Raw genomic sequence first — 24,572 nt, 5'->3', positions numbered from 1 at the left:
CTGTAAGAGCAGTGAGACTATGGACTCTATACTGTAAGAGCAGTGAGACTATGGACTCTTTACTGTAAGAGCAGTGAGACTATGGACTCTATACTGTAAGAGCAGTGAGACTATGGACTCTGTACTGTAAGAGCAGTGAGACTATGGACTCTATACTGTAAGAGCAGTGAGAGTATGGACTCTATACTGTAAGAGCAGTGAGACTATGGACTCTTTACTGTAAGAGCAGTGAGACTATGGACTCTATACTGTAAGAGCAGTGAGACTATGGACTCTTTACGGTAAGAGCAGTGAGACTATGGACTCTGTACTGTAAGAGCAGTGAGACTATGGGCTCTTTACTGTAAGAGCAGTGAGACTATGGACTCTTTACGGTAAGAGCGGTGAGACTATGGACTCTATACTGTAAGAGCAGTGAGACTATGGACTCTTTACTGTAAGAGCAGTGAGACTATGGACTCTGTACTGTAAGAGCAGTGAGACTATGGACTCTATACTGTAAGAGCAGTGAGACTATGGACTCTTTACTGTAAGAGCAGTGAGACTATGGACTCTATACTGTAAGAGCAGTGAGACTATGGACTCTTTACTGTAAGAGCGGTGAGACTATGGACTCTATACTGTAAGAGCAGTGAGACTATGGACTCTTTACTGTAAGAGCAGTGAGACTATGGACTCTATACTGTAAGAGCAGTGAGACTATGGACTCTATACTGTAAGAGCAGTGAGACTATGGACTCTACTGTAAGAGCAGTGAGACTATGGACTATACTGTAAGAGCAGTGAGACTATGGACTCTATACTGTAAGAGCAGTGAGACTATGGACTCTATACTGTAAGAGCAGTGAGACTATGGACTCTATACTGTAAGAGCAGTGAGACTATGGACTCTATACTGTAAGAGCAGTGAGACTATGGACTCTGTACTGTAAGAGCAGTGAGACTATGGACTCTTTAGTGTAAGAGCAGTGAGACTATGGACTCTTTAGTGTAAGAGCAGTGAGACTATGGACTCTATACTGTAAGAGCAGTGAGACTATGGACTCTTTACTGTAAGAGCAGTGAGACTATGGACTCTATACTGTAAGAGCAGTGAGACAGTGGACTCTTTACGGTAAGAGCAGTGAGACTATGGACTCTGTACTGTAAGAGCAGTGAGACTATGGGCCTCTTTACTGTAAGAGCAGTGAGACTATGGACTCTGTACTGTAAGAGCAGTGAGACTATGGACTCTATACTGTAAGAGCAGTGAGACTATGGACTCTTTACGGTAAGAGCAGTGAGACTATGGACTCTTTACTGTAAGAGCGGTGAGACTATGGACTCTATACTGTAAGAGCAGTGAGACTATGGACTCTATACTGTAAGAGCAGTGAGACTATGGGCTCTTTACTGTAAGAGCAGTGAGACTATGGACTCTGTACTGTAAGAGCAGTGAGACTATGGACTCTATACTGTAAGAGCAGTGAGACTATGGACTCTTTACGGTAAGAGCAGTGAGACTATGGACTCTTTACTGTAAGAGCAGTGAGACTATGGACTCTATACTGTAAGAGCAGTGAGACTATGGACTCTGTACTGTAAGAGCAGTGAGACTATGGACTCTATACTGTAAGAGCAGTGAGAGTATGGACTCTATACTGTAAGAGCAGTGAGACTATGGACTCTTTACTGTAAGAGCAGTGAGACTATGGACTCTATACTGTAAGAGCAGTGAGACTATGGACTCTTTACGGTAAGAGCAGTGAGACTATGGACTCTGTACTGTAAGAGCAGTGAGACTATGGGCTCTTTACTGTAAGAGCAGTGAGACTATGGACTCTTTACGGTAAGAGCGGTGAGACTATGGACTCTATACTGTAAGAGCAGTGAGACTATGGACTCTTTACTGTAAGAGCAGTGAGACTATGGACTCTGTACTGTAAGAGCAGTGAGACTATGGACTCTATACTGTAAGAGCAGTGAGACTATGGACTCTTTACTGTAAGAGCAGTGAGACTATGGACTCTATACTGTAAGAGCAGTGAGACTATGGACTCTTTACTGTAAGAGCGGTGAGACTATGGACTCTATACTGTAAGAGCAGTGAGACTATGGACTCTTTACTGTAAGAGCGGTGAGACTATGGACTCTATACTGTAAGAGCAGTGAGACTATGGACTCTTTACTGTAAGAGCAGTGAGACTATGGACTCTATACTGTAAGAGCAGTGAGACTATGGACTCTACTGTAAGAGCAGTGAGACTATGGACTCTATACTGTAAGAGCAGTGAGACTATGGACTCTATACTGTAAGAGCAGTGAGACTATGGACTCTATACTGTAAGAGCAGTGAGACTATGGACTCTATACTGTAAGAGCAGTGAGACTATGGACTCTGTACTGTAAGAGCAGTGAGACTATGGACTCTTTAGTGTAAGAGCAGTGAGACTATGGACTCTATACTGTAAGAGCAGTGAGACTATGGACTCTTTACTGTAAGAGCGGTGAGACTATGGACTCTATACTGTAAGAGCAGTGAGACTATGGACTCTTTACTGTAAGAGCAGTGAGACTATGGACTCTATACTGTAAGAGCAGTGAGACTATGGACTCTATACTGTAAGAGCAGTGAGACTATGGACTCTACTGTAAGAGCAGTGAAACTATGGACTCTATACTGTAAGAGCAGTGAGACTATGGACTCTATACTGTAAGAGCAGTGAGACTATGGACTCTATACTGTAAGAGCAGTGAGACTATGGACTCTATACTGTAAGAGCAGTGAGACTATGGACTCTGTACTGTAAGAGCAGTGAGACTATGGACTCTGTACTGTAAGAGCAGTGAGACTATGGACTCTTTACTGTAAGAGCAGTGAGACTATGGACTCTTTAGTGTAAGAGCAGTGAGACTATGGACTCTTTACTGTAAGAGCAGTGAGACTATGGACTCTTTAGTGTAAGAGCAGTGAGACTATGGACTCTATACTGTAAGAGCAGTGAGACTATGGAGCTCTCTGCCTGAGGAGGTGGTGATGGTGAGTTCACTATAGGAGTACCGGAGGGGCCTGGATGTGTTTCTGGAGTGTAATAATATTACAGGTTATAGCTACTAGAGAGGGGTCATTGATCCAGGGAGTTATTCTGATTCCTGATTGGAGTCGGGAAGGAATTTTTATTCCCCTAAAGTGAGGAAAATTGGCTTCTACCTCACAGGGGTTTTTTGCCTTCCTCTGGATCATCTTGCAGGATAACAGGCCGAACTGGATGGACAGAGGGCTTTTTTCGGCCTTATGTACTATGTTACTATGTTACTATGTATAGGGTGATATAAGGTGATACATACAGGTATATGGTTTTTTGCCGATACATGGTAATATGTGACGATACGGGGGGGGATAAGTATTTTATACACTGCAAGTTTTCCCACCTAAAAAGAATGGAGAGGTCAGTAATTTTTATCGCGGGGTCACTTCACCTGTGAGAGACAGAATAAAAAAAAAAAAACTGAAAATGATTTTTAAATAATTAGTTTGCATTTTATTGCATGAGATAAGTATTTGATCACCTACCAACCAGCAGGAATTCTGGCTCTCACAGACCTGTTAGGCTACGTTCACACCGGCGTTTACTGGATCCGGCAGGGTTCAGCAACAACGCTTCCGTTACTGGTAATACAACCGTCTGCATCCGTTATGAACGGATCCGGTTATATTATCTGTAACAGCCAAGACGGATCCGTCATGTACTCCACTGAAAGTCAATGGGGGACGGATCCGTCATGTACTCCACTGAAAGTCAATGGAGGACGGATCCGTCATGAACTCCACTGAAAGTCAATGGGGGACGGATCCGTCATGTACTCCACTGAAAGTCAATGGGGGACGGATCCGTCATGTACTCCACTGAAAGTCAATGGGGGACGGATCCGTCATGTACTCCACTGAAAGTCAATGGGGGACGGATCCGTCATGTACTCCACTGAAAGTCAATGGGGGACGGATCCGTCATGTACTCCACTGAAAGTCAATGGGGGACGGATCCGTCATGTACTCCACTGAAAGTCAATGGGGGACGGATCCGTCATCTACTCCACTGAAAGTCAATGGGGGACGGATCCGTCATGTACTCCACTGAAAGTCAATGGGGGACGGATCCGTCATGTACTCCACTGAAAGTCAATGGGGGACGGATCCGTCATCTACTCCACTGAAAGTCAATGGGGGACGGATCCGTCATGTACTCCACTGAAAGTCAATGGGGGAAGTATCCGTCATGTACTCCACTGAAAGTCAATGGGGGACGGATCCGTCATGTACTCCACTGAAAGTCAATGGGGGACGGATCCGTCATGTACTCCACTGAAAGTCAATGGGGGACGGATCCGTCATGTACTCCACTGAAAGTCAATGGGGGACGGATCCGTCATGTACTCCACTGAAAGTCAATGGGGGACGGATCCGTCATGTACTCCACTGAAAGTCAATGGGGGACGGATCCGTCATGTACTCCACTGAAAGTCAATGGGGGACGGATCCGTCATGTACTCCACTGAAAGTCAATGGGGGACGGATCCGTCGTGTACTCCACTGAAAGTCAATGGGGGACGGATCCGTCATGTACTCCACTGAAAGTCAATGGGGGACGGATCCGTCATGTACTCCACTGAAAGTCAATGGGGGACGGATCCGTCATGTACTCCACTGAAAGTCAATGGGGGACGGATCCGTCATGTACTCCACTGAAAGTCAATGGGGGACGGATCCGTCATGTACTCCACTGAAAGTCAATGGGGGACGGATCCGTCATGTACTCCACTGAAAGTCAATGGGGGACGGATCCGTCATGTACTCCACTGAAAGTCAATGGGGGACGGATCCGTCATGTACTCCACTGAAAGTCAATGGGGGACGGATCCGTCATGTACTCCACTGAAAGTCAATGGGGGACGGATCCGTCATGTGCTCCACTGAAAGTCAATGGGGGACGGATCCGTCATGTACTCCACTGAAAGTCAATGGGGGACGGATCCGTCATGTACTCCACTGAAAGTCAATGGGGGACGGATCCGTCATGTACTCCACTGAAAGTCAATGGGGGACGGATCCGTCATGTACTCCACTGAAAGTCAATGGGGGACGGATCCGTCATGTACTCCACTGAAAGTCAATGGGGGACGGATCCGTCATGTACTCCACTGAAAGTCAATGGGGGACGGATCCGTCATGTACTCCACTGAAAGTCAATGGGGGACGGATCCGTCATGTACTCCACTGAAAGTCAATGGGGGACGGATCCGTCATGTACTCCACTGAAAGTCAATGGGGACGGATCCGTCATGTACTCCACTGAAAGTCAATAGGGGACGGATCCGTCATGTACTCCACTGAAAGTCAACGGGGGACGGATCCGTCATGTACTCCACTGAAAGTCAACGGGGGACGGATCCGTCATGTACTCCACTGAAAGTCAATGGGGACGGATCCGTCATGTACTCCACTGAAAGTCATCGGGCGACGGATCCGTCATGTACTCCACTGAAAGTCAACGGGGGACGGATCCGTCATGTACTCCACTGAAAGTCAATGGGGGACGGATCCGTCATGTACTCCACTGAAAGTCAATGGGGGTCGGATCCGTCGTGTACTCCACTGAAAGTCAGTGGGGGACGGATCCGTCATGTACTCCACTGAAAGTCAATGGGGGACGGATCCGTCATGTACTCCACTGAAAGTCAATGGGGACGGATCCGTCATGTACTCCACTGAAAGTCATCGGGCGACGGATCCGTCATGTACTCCACTGAAAGTCAACGGGGGACGGATCCGTTTTCTATTGTGTCAAATTGTGTCAGAGAAAACGGATTCGTCCCCATTGACTTGCATTGTGGGTCATGGCGTCTTACTCCACATCCCTGGACGGAAAGCAAACCGCAGCACGCTGCTCTCTGGTATGATAACGGAATGCACTCTGGAGCGCTCCGTTCTGTTCAGTTACGTTTTGTCCTCATTGACAATAAATGGGGACAAAATGGAAGCGTTTTTTTCCAGTATCGAACTCTATGATGGATCTCAATAGCGGAAAATATTAACACTAGTGTAAAAGTAGCCTAACCCGTATAAAAGACACCTGTCCAGACACTCAACCTATCACACTCCAACCTGTCCACCATGGCCAAGACCAAAGAGCTGTCTAAGGACACCAGGGACACAATTGTAGACCTGCACAAGGCTGGGATGGGCGACACGACAACAGGCAAGCAGTTTGGTGAGAAGGCAACAACCGGTGGTGCAATTATTAGAAAATGGAAGAAACATAAGATGACCGTCAATCTTCCTCGTTCTGGGGCTCCATGCAAGATCACGCCTCGTGAGGTAAGGATGATTCTGAGAAAGGTCAGGAATCAGCCCAGAACTACACGGGAGGACCTGCTCAATGACCAGAAGAGAGCTGGGACCACAAGGATTAATATCCTGCAGGGCACACAAGGTCCCCTGTTTGAAGTTTCCCAATGACCATCTGGATGACCTAGAGGAGACATGGGAGAAGGTCATTGGTCAGATGAGACCAAAATAGAACTTTTTGGTATCAACTCCACTTGCCATGTCTGGAGGAAGAAGAAGGATGAGTACAACCCCAAGAACACAGTCCCAACCGTGAAGCACGGAGGTCGAAACATCATACTTTGGGGGCTTTTCTGCGAGGGGGGCAGGACGACTGCACCATATTGAAGGGAGGATGGATGGGACCCTGTATCGCAAGATTTTGAGCAACAACCTCCTTCCCTCAGTCAGAGCATTGAAGATGGGTCATGGCTGGGTCTTCCCACATGACAGCGACCCGAAGCACACAGCCAGGATAACCGAGGAACGGCTCCGTAAGAAGCATATCAAGGTTCTGGAGTGGCCTAGCCAGTCTCCAGACCTAAATCCAATAGAACATCTTGGGACGGAGCTGAAACTTCGTGTTGCTCAGCGACAGCCCCGAAACCTGACAGATCGAGGAGATCAGTGTGGAGGAGTGGGCCAAATCCCTGCTGCAGTGTCTCTGCTTGTATGACCAGCGAGTATAGTCAGTTGCATATCCGTTTGGTGCATTTTTTTCTGTGATTTATATAATTATATTTTCATCCGCACAATGCTCCGTTTTGTGTAGGATGCCTTTGTGGTGCATGTGGACCGCGCCGGCGTCCTCCATTGTACGCATTATTTTGCTGGGGATGGTCGTTTGCTGCGGTCCACATGCAGTGGGACTGCTCCCCCAATGAGAAACACGCTACAGTGTTTGGGGTCTGAGCAGTTCCCCCATATTTGCCACTATATTTCTGTGATTCTATTTTTCTATTGGATCAAATACTTATTTCATACAATAAAATGCTGATTAATTATTTACAGACCATACAATGTGATTGTCTGGATTTCTTTTAGATTCTGTCTCTCACAGGTGAAGTGAACCTGCGATAAAAATGACAGACCTCTCCATTCTTTGTAGGTGCGAAAACTTCAAAATCACCAGTTTATCGAATCCTTATTTTCCCCACTGTAGGTGATAACACATGGAGATATTCAGAGACAAACAGAAGTCAAGAAACCAAACATTAACACCCAAACCAACTGCGGATTCCAGGTCAGTGACGGGAGGTACTTACCTCTCACCCTCAGCTTGGTGCTGCTCTCGATACCTTTACAGGTGAATGTAATATCGGCTTGGTCCTCTTGTTGGGTGACGCTCTTGATCAGAAGCATGTGCGTGTTCTTCACCCGTTTCACCACATACTGATCGTTACTCTCCACAACCTTCCCGTTTATCCACCACGAGCCAGGAGACACCGTGGTTAGGTCAACGGAGAAAGTGGCCTCTGCGCCAACCGCAACATCAACCGGCTTCAGAGGAGTCTTAATGGAAGGAACCGGTTCTAGAAGACACCAGAAAACAGCAGACTGAGTGCTCATATTATCTATCTATCCATCTATCTATCTTATATTTATCTATCTCATATCTATCTATATGTCTATCTATCTATCTATCTATCCATCCATCCATCTATCTATCTCATATCTATCTATCTCATATCTATCTCGCTCATATATATCTATATGTCTATCTGTATGTCTATCTCATATCTATCTATCTATCTATATATCTATCTACTATCTGTTGGACACTCCAACCCCCCTCACATCTAGGACCTGCTGAGGGCCACCCTTGTTGACATGTCCAGCCCTGACCTGGTTCTAGCCTCTCCACCTCAGTCACCTGTGGCTACTAATCACCTACCGAGATATAATGTCCCCGGGAACTCCAGGTGGGGGCTCTGTCCATAGCTGTTCAAGGCACTGACCCGGAACTGGAAGCTTCCTTCATCTGGGACATGCCTAACGATGAACTCTGGGGTGGGCACGTTGGGGGATTCATGGCACCTCACCCAGGTCATGGCTCCAAGCTTTTTCCGTTCTACAATGTACCCATCAATGGGCACTGGCCTGTCCATTGGGGGAGGGGACCAGGCTAATCTGACAGATGTTTCAGTCTTGTCTGTCACCACAGGGCTAATGGGGGCATTAGAGGGAGGTTTTCTTAAGGCTGCAAAAGAAGAAAAAGTATTTAGTCTACAACTCTAACCATTTTCTGCTGACACCCGAAGCCCCCGCTGGTCCACTGTCTGCACACTGCATGCTGTGGTGCATTATGGGGGTGTAGTGTCTTACATTGGCATTCTGTGACCACTTTCCTGGGTGGGCACGGGCATGCTCCACTTACGCCGCTGCTGTCTGCCTCTCCAGACTGTCTGCAGGGTGCATGCATGCGCTCCCTGGCTCTTAAAGGACCATCTTTGCCAGCTAATGGCTGTCAACCCTAGGATACATAAGGCACCTTCCCTGGTGGGAAGGTGTCTAAGCAATGGATTTATTGAGCTTGCTAGTTCCTCTGAAGGGGTTCTGTTCTGCCTGTGTACCACCCTCTGCCTGATTTCTGACTCTGATTCTGTAAGACTGGATCTGTGATCGATTGCCATATTGACCTTTCGCTGCCTGTGCCTAACTATGATTTTGACTGACCTCTCAGTGCCCAGCACCTTGTCTCTGACTCCCATGGTTCAGCTGTCAACCACCGCTGGCCGGTGGCTCCCCTGCAGCGAAGTTCAGATCCTGGTATAGGGTTTAAAGGGTGAATACTGGAGGGTCACCAGGATAAAGCCCTTAGGTTTAACCCAAAGTCAAACCATTTGGTTGACACAGTGGGTCCATGACACCACAGAGATCTGATCTAGAGCCTAGCGGTCTCTCAGTTGTCTGTCAGTGGTTCAGCAGCAGTCACTCAGCGCTACCCAAGCATTCAATCCATAGCTGATCACTCACCTGTCACTCAATGATCACTAACAGTCACTCAGCTGTCACTCAGGTGTTGGATACTCACTGGTGACGGTGAATTGGGTGGACGTCTTACACTCATCGGCTATGAAGGCAATCTCGCCAGAGTCGCTGTTCTTGCACTCGCGGATGATCATGGTGTGCTGTTTACCAGAGGAGGTAATGGAGATCCGCCCTTCAGGGACCACACTCTGACCATTGCTTGTCCACCGGACCTTCTCACAATCATTGTCCAGCTCTACACAGAAGATGGCCGTGTCACTGACCGGTACTGCCGTCCTGCGAGGAAGCTTCTTTATTATGTTACCTACAAGAGAAGTAAGCAAGTCAGTCATGGCCGCAATCATTATAATGGTGTAAATCCTCTGCTTCACCGATCCTGACATGTACCACTCCAGGGACCTGCAGAGCTGAACTCACAATCCTGCTGTGACACCTTATACTCCAGTCACATCCAGAGCAGCTATCTAAATTCTGCAGTTATAGCATACACTATAGTTATACTAAAGGGCAAGACATAAATGAAAGTCATTTGGAGATAAGTGAAGGATTTACGGGACATGAGATGCAGAATTATTCTCAGATGGACACTATACCTTGGACAGACAGCTCAGCGATGGTGCGGCTGCCTTCCTTCATCTCACAGATGTAGACCGCGTCATCATCAGTGGTGATGTTCTGAATGGTCAGTCTCCGAATCGTTCCTTCTGCTTCCATGTTATATTTAGAGCTCTGCTGGAGTTTGGTCTCCTCCTTGTACCAGGTGGATTCGGTGATGGTTTGTGGAACCTCACACTGGAAGGTGGCTGCCTCCTTCTCCCTCACTTCCAGGTCTTGCAGTTTTGATCGGAAAGGAATTCTGGGCTCTTTAAGACAACAAAGGAAATAATGACAAAGAAGAACAAGATTGGAGCAGAAAGTGGCGACCGGGCGGGAGGAACGCAGGTCGTGGTGGAGACGATGCCACATGGTGCGATACAATACCACAGCAAATACTTATCTGGCGGAATACATTACAGCGAGACGACTGATATCAAAACGCTTCCGTTTTTATAACTTTATTGAGAAAAGTAAGACATCAAATAGAATGTTTTTTATGTGTCTTTGGCCCTCATGTCAGGGACCAGGTTCTCATCAGATTGAGGTCTTCACATGTCCCGGGCCTGCACCATCGGTCACCTCACTTACAGAATGTCATGAAACTTGAATCTCGGGAAAGTACCAGCCGTGGTACAAAGGAACTGGAGAGCAGGGCACCTCCCTTCCCCCAAGGGGGCCCCCGACCGGAGACTGAAGAGCCAGAAGAATCCATCAAATACACTGGTGTAAGACCACCACACACTCCCAAGAGCTATATGGCCTAGCCTTGTATGTAACAGTGATAGGACCAAAAACTGCCCCTCTTGTTGGCGATTATGCTGGTGGTTGATGTGCTGAGGGACCCTGCTATATCAGACTTATGGGCAGCTCTATGCCCAATACGCTCTGCCCTCTGCTGGTGACACAAGGGAACTGCAGCTACAAGGGTTTAGGGTAACTGCCCTCATTAAACTACAGGTTGTGTAGTTGGAGCATCATCCCTGATATCAAGCTCAATGGCTTCTACTGTAAGACCTGATGAGCCCAAACTGGCCCCAACAAGGCTTCTTCTCAACTGAACATTGGAAGAAGCGGAAAGAACCAGCTAGAAGGTCTCGCTGCCCCTCTGTACACCAACCAGAGGGGGATGTGACAAACAGGCCCCGAGTGCGTGTAAGGGAGGGGCCCTTATAATCACTGCGAAGGGCCTTCTCCTATGTACAGCCCTGATTAATCTTCTCCATACCCTGCAGGTGGCATTACTGCCAGGTACTCCCATACCACTCAGCTAACTTGGTGACTGACCATTGAGTACATGTGCTGAAGCTCTACCATGACGTTCTCTCTGCTGGACGACAAGCTGGATTGTATTATATACTAGAATAGAGAGGAAGGCATCCGCCGAAACGCGCGTCGGGGTTACGTGGCTCTCCTGAGGTGTATATCCCCATACTATGGGTATGTAGATATGTAATGCTCTTGTGGATTTTTGGGGAAGTGTTTACTGGCTCTGGTGCTTTGCTATACCCACTTGGCTTATCCATAGGTGGATGTTGCCGTGCACCTGAGCCATATCTTTATGTATATGGAGTTCTACGTTGTCACCACAGTTTCCATTGTGATATTGGACCATTGATGTGGTGACTCTCTATGCACTTGCACCGTCATTTTCTCTTGGCTGCTGTATGTTCCCATACATCTACTGGAAACATTACACATCCGTATGTTGCGGTGTAGTCTGTAACCATTTACTGAGGTGGTGTTTTATCATTTGCACTTGCACCTTAGTATTTTTAGTTAATTTTTTGCCCCCATATACTGAGTAATTGTGGTTACAGAAGTACATGCAGAATTTAGTGAGGCATCGTAGTCTCTTTCTCTGCCTCCGTTCTTGTACTCCATCCCTCCCCTTTATGATATGCCTCCTCAGATGTCTCACCAAGTTAGCTGAGTGGTATGGGAGTACCTGGCAGTAATGCCACCGGCAGGGTATGGAGAAGATTAATCAGGGCTGTACTGTGGATTGTATTATATACTACACAGTAGACTGTCTCACCAACCTTCACAGGCTTGTATTATATACTACACAGAAGACTGTCTCTCCAACCTTCACAGGCTTCTATTATATAACACACAGTAGACTGTCTCTCAGACCTTCACAGGCTTGTATTATATACTACACAGTAGACTGTCTCACCAACCTTCACAGGCTTGTATTATATACTACACAGTAGACTGTCTCTCCAACCTTCACAGGCTTGTATTATATACTACACAGTAGACTGTCTCTCAGAACTTTACAGGCTTCTATTATATACTACACAGTAGACTGTCTCACCAACCTTCACAGGCTTGTATTATATACTACACAGTAGACTGTCTCACCAACCTTCACAGGCTTGTATTATATACTACACAGTAGACTGTCTCTCCAATCTTCACAGGCTTGTATTATATACTACACAGTAGACTGTCTCTCCAACCTTCACAGGCTTGTATTATATACTACACAGTAGACTGTCTCTCCAACCTTCACAGGCTTGTATTATATACTACACAGTAGACTGTCTCTCCAACCTTCACAGGCTTCTATTATATACTACACAGTAGACTGTCTCTCCAACCTTCACAGGCTTCTATTATATACTACACAGTAGACTGTCTCTCCAACCTTCACAGGCTTGTATTATATACTACACATTAGACTGTTTCTCCAACCTTCACAGGCTTCTATTATATACTACACGGTAGACTGTCTCACAAACCTTCACAGGCTTGTATTATATACTACACAGTAGACTGTCTCTCAGAACTTTACAGGCTTCTATTATATACTACACAGTAGACTGTCTCACCAACCTTCACAGGCTTGTATTATATACTACACAGTAGACTGTCTCTCCAACCTTCACAGGCTTGTATTATATACTACACAGTAGACTGTCTCTCCAACCTTCACAGGCTTGTATTATATACTACACAGTAGACTGTCTCTCCAACCTTCAAAGGCTTCTATTATATACTACACAGTAGACTGTCTCACAAACCTTCACAATCTTGTATTATATACTACACAGTAGACTGTCTCACAAACCTTCACAATCTTGTATTATATAATACACAGTAGACTGTCTCTCCAACCTTCACAGGCTTGTATAATATACTTCACAGTAGACTGTCTCTCCAACCTTCACAGGCTTGTATTATATACTACACAGTAGACTGTCTCACCAACCTTCACAGGCTTGTATAATATACTTCACAGTAGACTGTCTCTCCAACCTTCACAGGCTTGTATTATATACTACACAGTAGACTGTCTCTCCAACCTTCACAGGCTTCTATTATATACTACACAGTAGACTGTCTCTCCAACCTTCACAGGCTTGTATTAAATACTACACAGAAGACTGTCTCTCCAATCTTCACAGGCTTGTATTATATACTACACAGTAGACTGTCTCTCCAATCTTCACAGGCTTGTATTATATACTACACAGTAGACTGTCTCTCCAACCTTCACAGGCTTGTATTATATACTACACAGTAGACTGTCTCTCCAACCTTCACAGGCTTCTATTATATACTACACAGTAGACTGTCTCTCCAACCTTCACAGGCTTGTATTAAATACTACACAGTAGACTGTCTCTCCAATCTTCACAGGCTTGTATTATATACTTCACAGTAGACTGTCTCTCCAACCTTCACAGGCTTGTATTATATACTACACAGTAGACTGTCTCTCCAACCTTCAAAGGCTTCTATTATATACTACACAGTAGACTGTCTCTCAGAACTTTACAGGCTTCTATTATATACTACACAGTAGACGGTCTCACCAACCTTCACAGGCTTGTATTATATACTTCACAGTAGACTGTCTCTCCAACCTTCACAGGCTTGTAGTATATACTACACAGTAGACTGTCTCTCCAACCTTCAAAGGCTTCTATTATATACTACACAGTAGACTGTCTCACAAACCTTCACAATCTTGTATTATATACTACACAGTAGACTGTCTCACAAACCTTCACAATCTTGTATTATATAATACACAGTAGACTGTCTCTCCAACCTTCACAGGCTTGTATTATATACTACACAGTAGACTGTCTCTCCAACCTTCAAAGGCTTCTATTATATACTACACAGTAGACTGTCTCTCCAACCTTCACAGGCTTCTATTATATAATACACAGTAGACTGTCTCACAAACCTTCACAGGCTTGTATTATATACTACACAGTAGACTGTCTCTCCAACCTTCACAGGCTTGTATTATATACTACACAGTAGACTGTCTCTCCAACCTTCAAAGGCTTCTATTATATACTACACAGTAGACTGTCTCTCCAACCTTCACAGGCTTCTATTATATAATACACAGTAGACTGTCTCTCCAACCTTCACAGGCTTGTATTATATACTACACAGTAGACTGTCTCTCCAACCTTCACAGGCTTGTATTATATACTACACAGTAGACTGTCTCTCCAATCTTCACAGGCTTCTATTATATACTACACAGTAGACTGTCTCTCAGAACTTTACAGGCTTCTATTATATACTACACGGTAGACTGTCTCACAAACCTTCACAGGCTTGTATTATATACTTCACAGTAGACTGTCTCTCCAACCTTCAAAGGCTTCTATTATATACTACACAGTAGACTGTCTCACAAACCTTCACAATCTTGTATTATATACTACACAGTAGACTGTCTCACAAACCTTCACAATCTTGTATTATATAATACACAGTAGACTGTCTCTCCAACCTTCACAGGCTTGTATTATATACTACACAGTAGACTGTCTCTCCAACCTTCACAGGCTTCTATTATATAATACACAGTAGACTGTCTCACAAACCTTCACAGGCTTGTATTATATACTACACAGTAGACTGTCTCTCCAACCTTCACAGGCTTGTATTATATACTACACAGTAGACTGTCTCTCAGAACTTTACAGGCTTCTATTATATACTACACGGTAGACTGTCTCACAAACCTTCACAGGCTTGTATTATATACTACACAGTAGACTGTCTCTCCAACCTTCACAGGCTTGTATTATATACTACACAGTAGACTGTCTCTCCAACCTTCACAGGCTTGTATTATATACTACACAGTAGACTGTCTCTCCAATCTTCACAGGCTTGTATTATATACTACACAGTAGACTGTCTCTCCGACCTTCACAGGCTTGTATCATATACTACACAGTAGACTGTCTCTCAGACCTTCACAGGCTTGTATTATATACTACACAGTAGACTGTCTCTCCGACCTTCACAGGCTTGTATTATATACTACACAGTAGACTGTCTCTCCAACCTTCACAGGCTTGTATTATATACTACACAGTAGACTGTCTCTCCGACCTTCACAGGCTTGTATCATATACTACACAGTAGACTGTCTCTCAGACCTTCACAGGCTTGTATTATATACTACACACTAGACTGTCTCTCCAATCTTCACAGGCTTGTATTATATACTACACAGTAGACTGTCTCTCCAACCTTCACAGGCTTGTATTATATACTACACAGTAGACTGTCTCTCCGACCTTCACAGGCTTGTATTATATACTACACAGTAGACTGTCTCTCCGACCTTCACAGGCTTGTATTATATACTACACAGTAGACTGTCTCTCCAACCTTCACAGGCTTGTATTATATACTACACGGTAGACTGTCTCACAAACCTTCACAGGCTTGTATTATATACTACACAGTAGACTGTCTCTCCAACCTTCACAGGCTTGTATTATATACTACACAGTAGACTGTCTCTCCGACCTTCACAGGCTTGTATCATATACTACACAGTAGACTGTCTCTCCAACCTTCACAGGCTTGTATTATATACTACACAGTAGACTGTCTCTCCAACCTTACAGGCTTGTATTATATACTACACAGTAGACTGTCTCTCCAACCTTACAGGCTTGTATTATATACTACACGGTAGACTGTCTCACAAACCTTCACAGGCTTGTATTATATACTACACAGTAGACTGTCTCTCCGACCTTCACAGGCTTGTATTATATACTACACAGTAGACTGTCTCTCCGACCTTCACAGGCTTGTATTATATACTACACAGTAGACTGTCTCTCCAACCTTCACAGGCTTGTATTATATACTACACAGTAGACTGTCTCTCCGACCTTCACAGGCTTGTATTATATACTACACAGTAGACTGTCTCTCCAACCTTACAGGCTTGTATTATATACTACACAGTAGACTGTCTCTCCAACCTTACAGGCTTGGAATATATACTACACAGTAGACTGTCTCTCCAACCTTACAGGCTTGTATTATATACTAAATATACGAGTAATTAGAGAGGGCTCACCTATAAGTTCAAGAATGGAAATGGGTGCACCTACCAAAAGGATTCACCCAATCCTCAAAAAAACAGTAATAGAATTAGAACAGAGAATGGTAGGGCACACCAATATTCGGTACTACACAGATGATTATACAAATGTTTTATTAGTGATATACACTGTTAAATGAACTTGCATAAAATATAAAATATAATACTCCTAAAATTATTGGACTAAAATACGTTCATATACTAAAATACTAAAAGGCCATTGAATACATTAAAATCCAATAAAATCGAGTAATATTGGATAATTGCATAATTTAGTTGTATCACAGAAAAAATGCACCACACGGATATGCCACTGACTATACTGGCTAGTCATAAATGCAGATATTAAAAGCTGAGACTTTTGCCAATATATTCCTGTCAGGAAGATATCGGAGCCCCAAGCAGCACGTCACGGTTCTCAGCATGGCAAGGGGTCCTACCACTGCGCTACCTATGGTGTGAACAAGGTCTGAGGGTGATGTAATCCAGCTCACAGCCAAGCTTCCACACAACCGCCTAGCAGGACAATTAATGCCATGTGAACACAGCCAGACTGTAAGCCACACCCATATCAGACCATGTGATGGAGGCTACCAGGTGCAAAGGAGAGTGTTTAATGCCAGGTGAAGGCACATACACTACATATAAAACAAGACAAAAACAATAGAAATATAGTGGCAAATCTGGGGGAGCTGCTCAACCCCTAACACTGTGGCGTGTTTTTCATTGGGGGAGCAGCCCCACCGCATGTGGACCGCAGCAAACGACTATCCCCAGCAAAAAATAGTCTGATATGGGTGTGGCTTACAGTCTGGCTGTGTTCACATTGCATTAGTTGTCCTGCTGGGCGGTTGTGTGGAAGCTTGGCTGTGAGCTGGATTACATCACCCTCAGACCTTGTTCACACCATAGGTAGCGCAGTGGTAGGACCCCTTGCCATGCTGAGAACCGTGACGTGGTGCTTGGGGCTCCGATATCTTCCTGACAGGAATATATTGGCAAAAGTCTCAGCTTTTAATATCTGCATTTATGACTAGCCAGTATAGTCGGTGGCATATCCGTGTGGTGCATTTTTTCTGTCATTTATGATTATATTTTCATCCGCACAATGCTCCGTTTTGTGTAGGATGCCTTTGTGGTGCATGTGGACCGCGCCGGCGTCCTCCACCGTATGCAAAATATTTTTTGCTGGGGATAGTCGTTTGCTGCGGTCCACATGCGGTGGGGCTGCTCCCCCAGATTTGCCACTATATTTCTGTGTTTTTGTCTTAATTTAGTTGTATGGTAAAAATAATGTTATTTTTACCATTATTTTTACCATACAACTAAATTATGCAATTATCCAATATTACTCGATTTTATTGGATTTGAATGTATTCAATGGCCTTTTAGTATTTTAGTATATGAACGTATTTTAGTCCAATAATTTTAGGAGTATTATATTTTATATTTTATGCAAGTTCATTTAACAGTGTATATCACTAATAAAACATTTGTATAATCATCTGTGTAGTACCGAATATTGGTGTGCCCTACCATTCTTTGTATTATATACTACACAGTAGACTGTCTCTCCAACCTTCACAGGCTTCTATTATATGCTATACAGTAGACTGTCTCTCCAACCTTCACAGGCTTGTATTATATACTACACAGTAGACTGTCTCTCCAACCTTCACAGGCTTGTATTATATACTACACAGTAGACTGTCTCACCAACCTTCACAGGCTTCTATTATATACTACACAGTAGACTGTCTCTCAGACCTTCACAGGCTTCTATTATATACTACACAGTAGACTGTCTCCGCAACCTTCACAGGCTTCTATTATATACTACACAGTAGACTGTCTCTCCAACCTTCACAGGCTTGTATCATATACTACACAGTAGACTGTCTCTCAGACCTTCACAGGCTTGTATTATATACTACACAGTAGACTGTCTCTCCAACCTTCACAGGCTTGTATTATATACTACACAGTAGACTGTCTCTCCAACCTTCACAGGCTTGTATTATATACTACACAGTAGACTGTCTCACCAACCTTCACAGGTTTGTATTATATACTACACAGTAGACTGTCTCTCCGACCTTCACAGGCTTCTATTATATACTACACAGTAGACTGTCTCTCCAACCTTCACAGGCTTGTATTATATACTACACAGTAGACTGTCTCACCAACCTTCACAGGCTTGTATTATATACTACACAGTAGACTGTCTCTCCGACCTTCACAGGCTTGTATTATATACTACACAGTAGACTGTCTCTCCAACCTTCACAGGCTTGTATTATATGCTATACAATAAACCACCTCCTCATGCTGTACTGGTTGTACTATCTGATGGTCAAAGGGTCCCCCATATGCTGGTCCCCCCAAATATCGGTCCCATAGTCAGGTTCTGACGAGCAGTGACAATACTATTCATATTTTTGCTGGGAGGCAATTTTTCAAAAAATTTGGAAACCTTTTTAAGTCGTGCAGGTCGGGTAGTGTTGTCACATACACAACTCACAAAAACTTCGGGATATTTGTCTTGTGGGTAAAATTTACGGATGAAACTAAAACACCCTCTGACCTTTACAGGTGAACTTAATGTGACTTTCTCTGACCTTCCGAATGCTCATGTCCAACTGTTCAATGTTTCAGGACTTTTTCCACAACTTGCTGTTCTCTAACAAAGAGCTTAACAGCAAAATTCACAACAAGTGTTTGATCCATGAATCGCTCAGTACATTTCCCAATTAGAATTAGTATTAAACAGTCCTCCTCATCATGCTGTTCAGATTGTGACATCATGAGACCAAGACGACACCTAACATGATGAACAGTACCTCGTCATTGCGAGGTTTCAAGCAGGATGTTCTCAGATGGAAGTGGCCCCTGAGTTTAGAGTGTCACAGAGTGTCATCAGCAGGTTGTATCAGAGACACTGGAAGAGTCACAGGAAGGCAGAGAAGTGGACGTCCTTTGGCCACATCTCACACTGATGACCGCTTCATCATCAACCGGATGATGAATGCCATACAACTCCAGGCATGTGTAAGGGAGGTGAGAGGCACCAAGTGTCACATCAGACCATTAGAAACCATTTACATCAGTGTGGTCTGTGTGCTAGACAACCTACAAGGGTACCTGACCGCACCACCAGGCACAGGCGTCATCCTCTTGCATGGGACAGGGATCATCTACCCTGGACAAGGGAACAGTGGTCCTCAGTGCTGTTCACTGATGAAGTCTATTCACGCAGAATAGATGGCCGCCAATGACGTTGGAGATGTCAAGGAGAGCGCTATGCATCAGCCACTGCTGTCTCCAAACAAGACTTTGGTGGTGGTATTAGAGTGTGGGCAGGTGTGTCTAGTTAGTACAGAACTGCCCTACACTGTGTGAATGGTCCAGTGACAGCCCATACTACCTGAAGAATATCAGTAATCCAGTCATTGTGCCTCTGCAGGAACAACACAGGCTTCATCTTCATGAAGGACAAGGCAGCAGCTCATCGAGGTCCATCATTATGAAACGGCTGCTGGAGACTAGGGGACCTCACATGGAGTGGCCTGCACTTTCTCTAGACCTGATTCCCATCGAAAACCTATGGGATCAGCTGAGTCGCTGTGTAGAGGCTCGTAACTCTGTACCTCAGAACCTCAATGACCTGAGGGCCACCCTTCAAGAAGAGTAGGATGCCATGCCTCAGCGGACAATAAGGTGACTTGTGAACAGCAGGAGACGTTGTTGTCAAGCTGGAATTGATGCTCAAGGCCACAGGACAAGTTCCTAAGACGCGGACATTTTGTGGCGGTGTACCCAGCACTGGGGTCGGCTTTTGTGTCAGTAAATTGTCTGAGATGAGGAGATCACCATCGCTGCTTCTATTTAAATGCCCGACTTTCAGGATATAATATCACTGGAGCCAGGACTTCTTATATTTTCCATAAATTTCACCAGAAAGCCAAATTTCCCTAACTTTTTGTGAGTAGTGTTTTATGACTTCCCTGCACGGCTCAGCTCTTCAGCTTAGATATTTTTTTACAACATCGGCACTCCGGACAAAAAATGTTGCCGACCCAAGTACAGTATCCCACCTCTCCCTGCTGCACAGGCCTACTTCACATGTTCCACTATAGCTTGCCTCTATGTCACACAGAATTTTTCAGGTCCTACTGCACAGACGCATAGGGGTGCAGCACAAGAAATCCTACAATAACTGCAGGCCAGATGAAGCGGAATGTGCAGGAGATGGCAGAGGAATGCTGGACCACATGGTCATGGGCCGGAGTCATCTCCCTCTACAGCTCCATTGATCATTCAGACATCTGTGGTGAGTCAGACTTTTTGTGAGCTCAGAATAGCCGTGATCTTATCTTTACTTCCAGTCTATTCTTACACCCTGGACAATGCGGGATCAGCTGTATGTCCAAGAGAAGTCTATATAAAGGCAGATCCTGGCCGGCTGCATGGAGACAACATGTCAGTGCTCTGATATCCTGCCTCGGAGGGGGCCAATGCACAGTATATGTCTGCTCATCATGGGGGAAGCGTCCATGCAGACATGTACATGATGTTCTTTATGAAGGCTCAGTAACCACACCATATTGCACAGTATAGATAACTGATGGGGACAGAGGGGTAGGAGCCCTGAGGGCAATGGAGGCTGGAAACTAGGAGTCCATCACAGCTCAGAGGCCCACTACTGACCACAGCCTGGTATGTTTCTAGAAGGCCACCAGATGACAGCTCCCTATATTTAGGTTGTGCACAAAGTATCTGCTTCCCAGAGAGACATTTTCCACTGGAGGCTCTCCTGAGGGTGGCAGCGGCAATCAAAACTTTACAGTCATAGCAATGGCGGAAATGGTACTTGTCCACAATCAGACAAACATGACTGCTTTCTTCCAGAAACATCACCACTCCTGTCCATGGGCTGTGTCTAGGATAGCAGCTGAGCTCTACTGGAGCAAATGGGACTGAGCTGTAATACCACACATAACCTGTGGACACATGTGGCCCTGCTTCTTGAAAAAAGCAGCCATGTTTTTATGACCCTGGACAGTGACTTTAGGACTACGTTAAGTTGTCAACAAGTTCTTGTCCAGCGAATGTTTTGAAGGAGGCTAAAAGAGACTCAAAGAATCTTTAACCCCAAAAGTGTCATCTGGAGCATGACTCTGTCCCAGAAAACCAGTCCCCATAATCCTCAGTGGTTGTAGTGCCACTTACCTTTGACTATGACCAACACAGAGCTGTAGGTCTGGCCAGCTAGGTTGGATGCCGTGCATGTGTACAATCCATTGTCACTTTGTTTGCAAAATAAAATTTTCAGCACAAAATTCTCCTGCTCATCCTCGTAGACCACGTGTCTCCGGCCCTCCGTGATCACCTCTCCGTCCTTCTTCCACACAATCTCCGGTTTGGGTTCACCTGTTACAAAGCAGCTCATCTTGGCGTGCTTGCCCTCAGTCACGGTGCAGGTGCGGGTGAGGACGCTAATGGCACCTTCACGGTTTATTTTGGGTGTAAGGGTGGCCGCCCTTTCATAGTCAAGAGATAATCCCAGACCAGTCAAGGTATCCATAGCTCCATAGCTCGTGGTGTTCAAGTCGTAGGAGCCCATGATGGAAAGGTCAGTTTTCCGCATCTCCTCACGCCGTTTCTGGAGGTGAGAGAGCAGCGAGGCCGTTTTACCATATGAAGACTCCATTGCACCAGTATTGTTGCTAAAAGACTCAATAGACAGTGAAGCAGAAGCCTTAATCTGGCCAACAGAGTTCTCTGCTCGACACAGATAAGTCCCGCTATCTGAAAAGCGAATACAGTGGATCCGCAGAGAGCTGGACTCCCCTTGGGACTCTACACGTAAGCGGTTGGAATCAACGGCTGTTCCCAGCAGTCGACCATCTTTTTCCCAGGTTACCACTGGTGGTGGGTGGCCTTGTACCCGGCACTGGAAGGTAGTGTCTTCTCCCAGGCTCACTCTCGAGGAAGTTGGCTTCAGAATAAAGTATGGAGCACATTCCACTACCGTGCTCTTCTCTTCCACCTTGACTGTGACCGCAGCGAATGCCTCGCCTATGTTGTTGATAGCACGGCAGATGTACTGACCGCTGTCCTGAAAGGATAAGTCATAGATGGTCAGCTGGTAGAGTTCACCATCTTGCACCATCTTGAAGCGACCTCCGGACTGGATTTGAAGTTTGTCCTTCTCCCAGGTGACTGCAGGTGCAGGATTACCAACAATCTGACAACTCAAGGTGGCATCTTTACCCACAGACATCATGAAGGCATTGGGCCTGGTGAGGAAGCGAGGCACACCACTGAATGAGCTGGAATCCATTGTGGATATCTGGAACGAGAACATTTGGGGGGTTATAATATGCAGAACCAGATGTAAAATATATAATTATTTTTATATACATGTCCGAGAGAGGCCATTGCCATACTACACTAAATACACAAGAAGTAGAGGTTTTGCAGCCTGAAAGCTAACAGGAAACCAGCAGGACTGCAATAGCAGCTCTAGGTGTGACTGGAGTACAAGACATGATTGATGTAACAGCAGAATTGTGACTGGGAAATATAAGTAAGTATGGAGTAAGCAAAGCAAAGGATTTACAGCTAGAGATTGTCAACACTGCATGTAAACTGAGTGGAGACTGAACAGGAGGAGAATAAACACAGGGACTGTGCAGGAGGAGGAGACAGAGCAAAGGGACTGTGCAGGAGGAGGAGACAGAACAAAGGGACTGTGCAGGAGAAGGAGACAGAACAAAGGGACTATGCAGGAGGAGGAGACCGAGCAAAGGGACTGTGCAGGAGGAGGAGACAGAACAAAGGGACTATGCAGGAGGAGGAGACCGAGCAAAGGGACTGTGCAGGAGGAGGAGACAGAACAAAGGGACTGTGCAGGAGGAGGAGACAGAACATAGGGACTGTGCAGGAGGAGGAGACAGAACAAATGGACTGTGCAGGAGGAGGAGACAGAACAAAGGGACTGTACAGGAGGAGGAGACTGGGCAAATGGACTGTGTAGGAGGAGAAGACAGAACAAAGGGACTGTGCAGGAGGAGGAGACAGAACATAGGGACTGTGCAGGAGGAGGAGACAGAACAAAGGGACTGTGCAGGAGGAGGAGACAGAACATAGGGACTATGCAGGAGGAGGAGACAGAACAAAGGGACTGCGTAGGAGGAGGAGACAGAACATAGGGACTGTGCAGGAGGAGGAGACAGAACAAATGGACTGTGCAGGAGGAGGAGACAGAACATAGGGACTGTGCAGGAGGAGACAGAACAAACGGACTATGCAGGAGAAGGAGACAGAACAAAGGGACTGTGCAGCAGGAGGAGACAGAACATAGGGACTGTGCAGGAGGAGGAGACCGAGCAAAGTGACTGTGCAGGAAGAGGATACATAACACAGGGACTGTGCAGGAGGAGGAGACAGAACACAGGGACTGTGCAGGAGGAGGAGACAGAACATAGGGACTATGCAGGAGGAGGAGACAGAACAAAGGGACTGTGCAGGAGGAGGAGACAGAACATAGGGACTGTGCAGGAAGAGGATACATAACACAGGGACTGTGCAGGAGGAGGAGACAGAACATAGGGACTGTGCAGGAGGAGGAGACAGAACAAAGGGACTGTGCAGGAGGAGAAGACAGAACAAAGGGACTGTGCAGGAGGAGGAGACAGAACAAAGGGACTGTGCAGGAGGAGGAGACAGAACAAAGGGACTGTGCAGGAGGAGGAGACAGAACTAAGGGACTGTGCAGGAGGAGGAGACAGAACAAAGGGACTGTGCAGGAGGAGGAGACAGAACATAGGGACTGTGCAGGAGGAGGAGACAGAACAAATGGACTGTGCAGCAGGAGGAGACAGAACATAGGGACTGTGCAGGAGGAGGATACAGAACACAGGGACTGTGCAGGAGGAGGAGACAGAACATAGGGACTATGCAGGAGGAGGAGACCGAGCAAAGGGACTGTGCAGGAGGAGGAGACAGAACAAAGGGACTGTGCAGGAGGAGGAGACAGAACATAGGGACTGTGCAGGAGGAAGAGACAGAACAAATGGACTGTGCAGGAGGAGGAGACAGAACAAAGGGACTGTGCAGGAGGAGGAGACAGAATAAAGGGACTGTGCAGGAGGAGGAGACAGAACAAAGGGACTGTGCAGGAGGAGGAGACAGAACATAGGGACTGTGCAGGAGGAGGAGACAGAA

At 45.7% G+C, this 24,572-nt stretch overlaps 1 protein-coding gene across 1 annotated transcript in view; it reads right to left on the bottom strand.

Moving 5' to 3' along the window:
• OBSCN (obscurin, cytoskeletal calmodulin and titin-interacting RhoGEF) overlaps positions 1–24,572 on the bottom strand; it is a 452,890-nt gene that overhangs the window by 412,910 nt on the left and 15,408 nt on the right. The window contains 5 exon segments of the mRNA XM_044292830.1: positions 7,630–7,896; positions 8,259–8,564; positions 9,399–9,659; positions 9,949–10,218; positions 21,573–22,695. Coding sequence (XP_044148765.1) covers positions 7,630–7,896; positions 8,259–8,564; positions 9,399–9,659; positions 9,949–10,218; positions 21,573–22,686 — 2,218 coding nt within the window. The 5' untranslated portion in view covers positions 22,687–22,695.

The sequence above is a fragment of the Bufo gargarizans genome, chromosome 5 (genome assembly GCF_014858855.1).
Source record: "Bufo gargarizans isolate SCDJY-AF-19 chromosome 5, ASM1485885v1, whole genome shotgun sequence".
Lineage (NCBI taxonomy): Eukaryota > Metazoa > Chordata > Amphibia > Anura > Bufonidae > Bufo > Bufo gargarizans.
The sequence above is the reverse complement of the archived record's forward strand: the minus strand, read 5'-3'. Positions and strand labels throughout refer to the sequence as shown.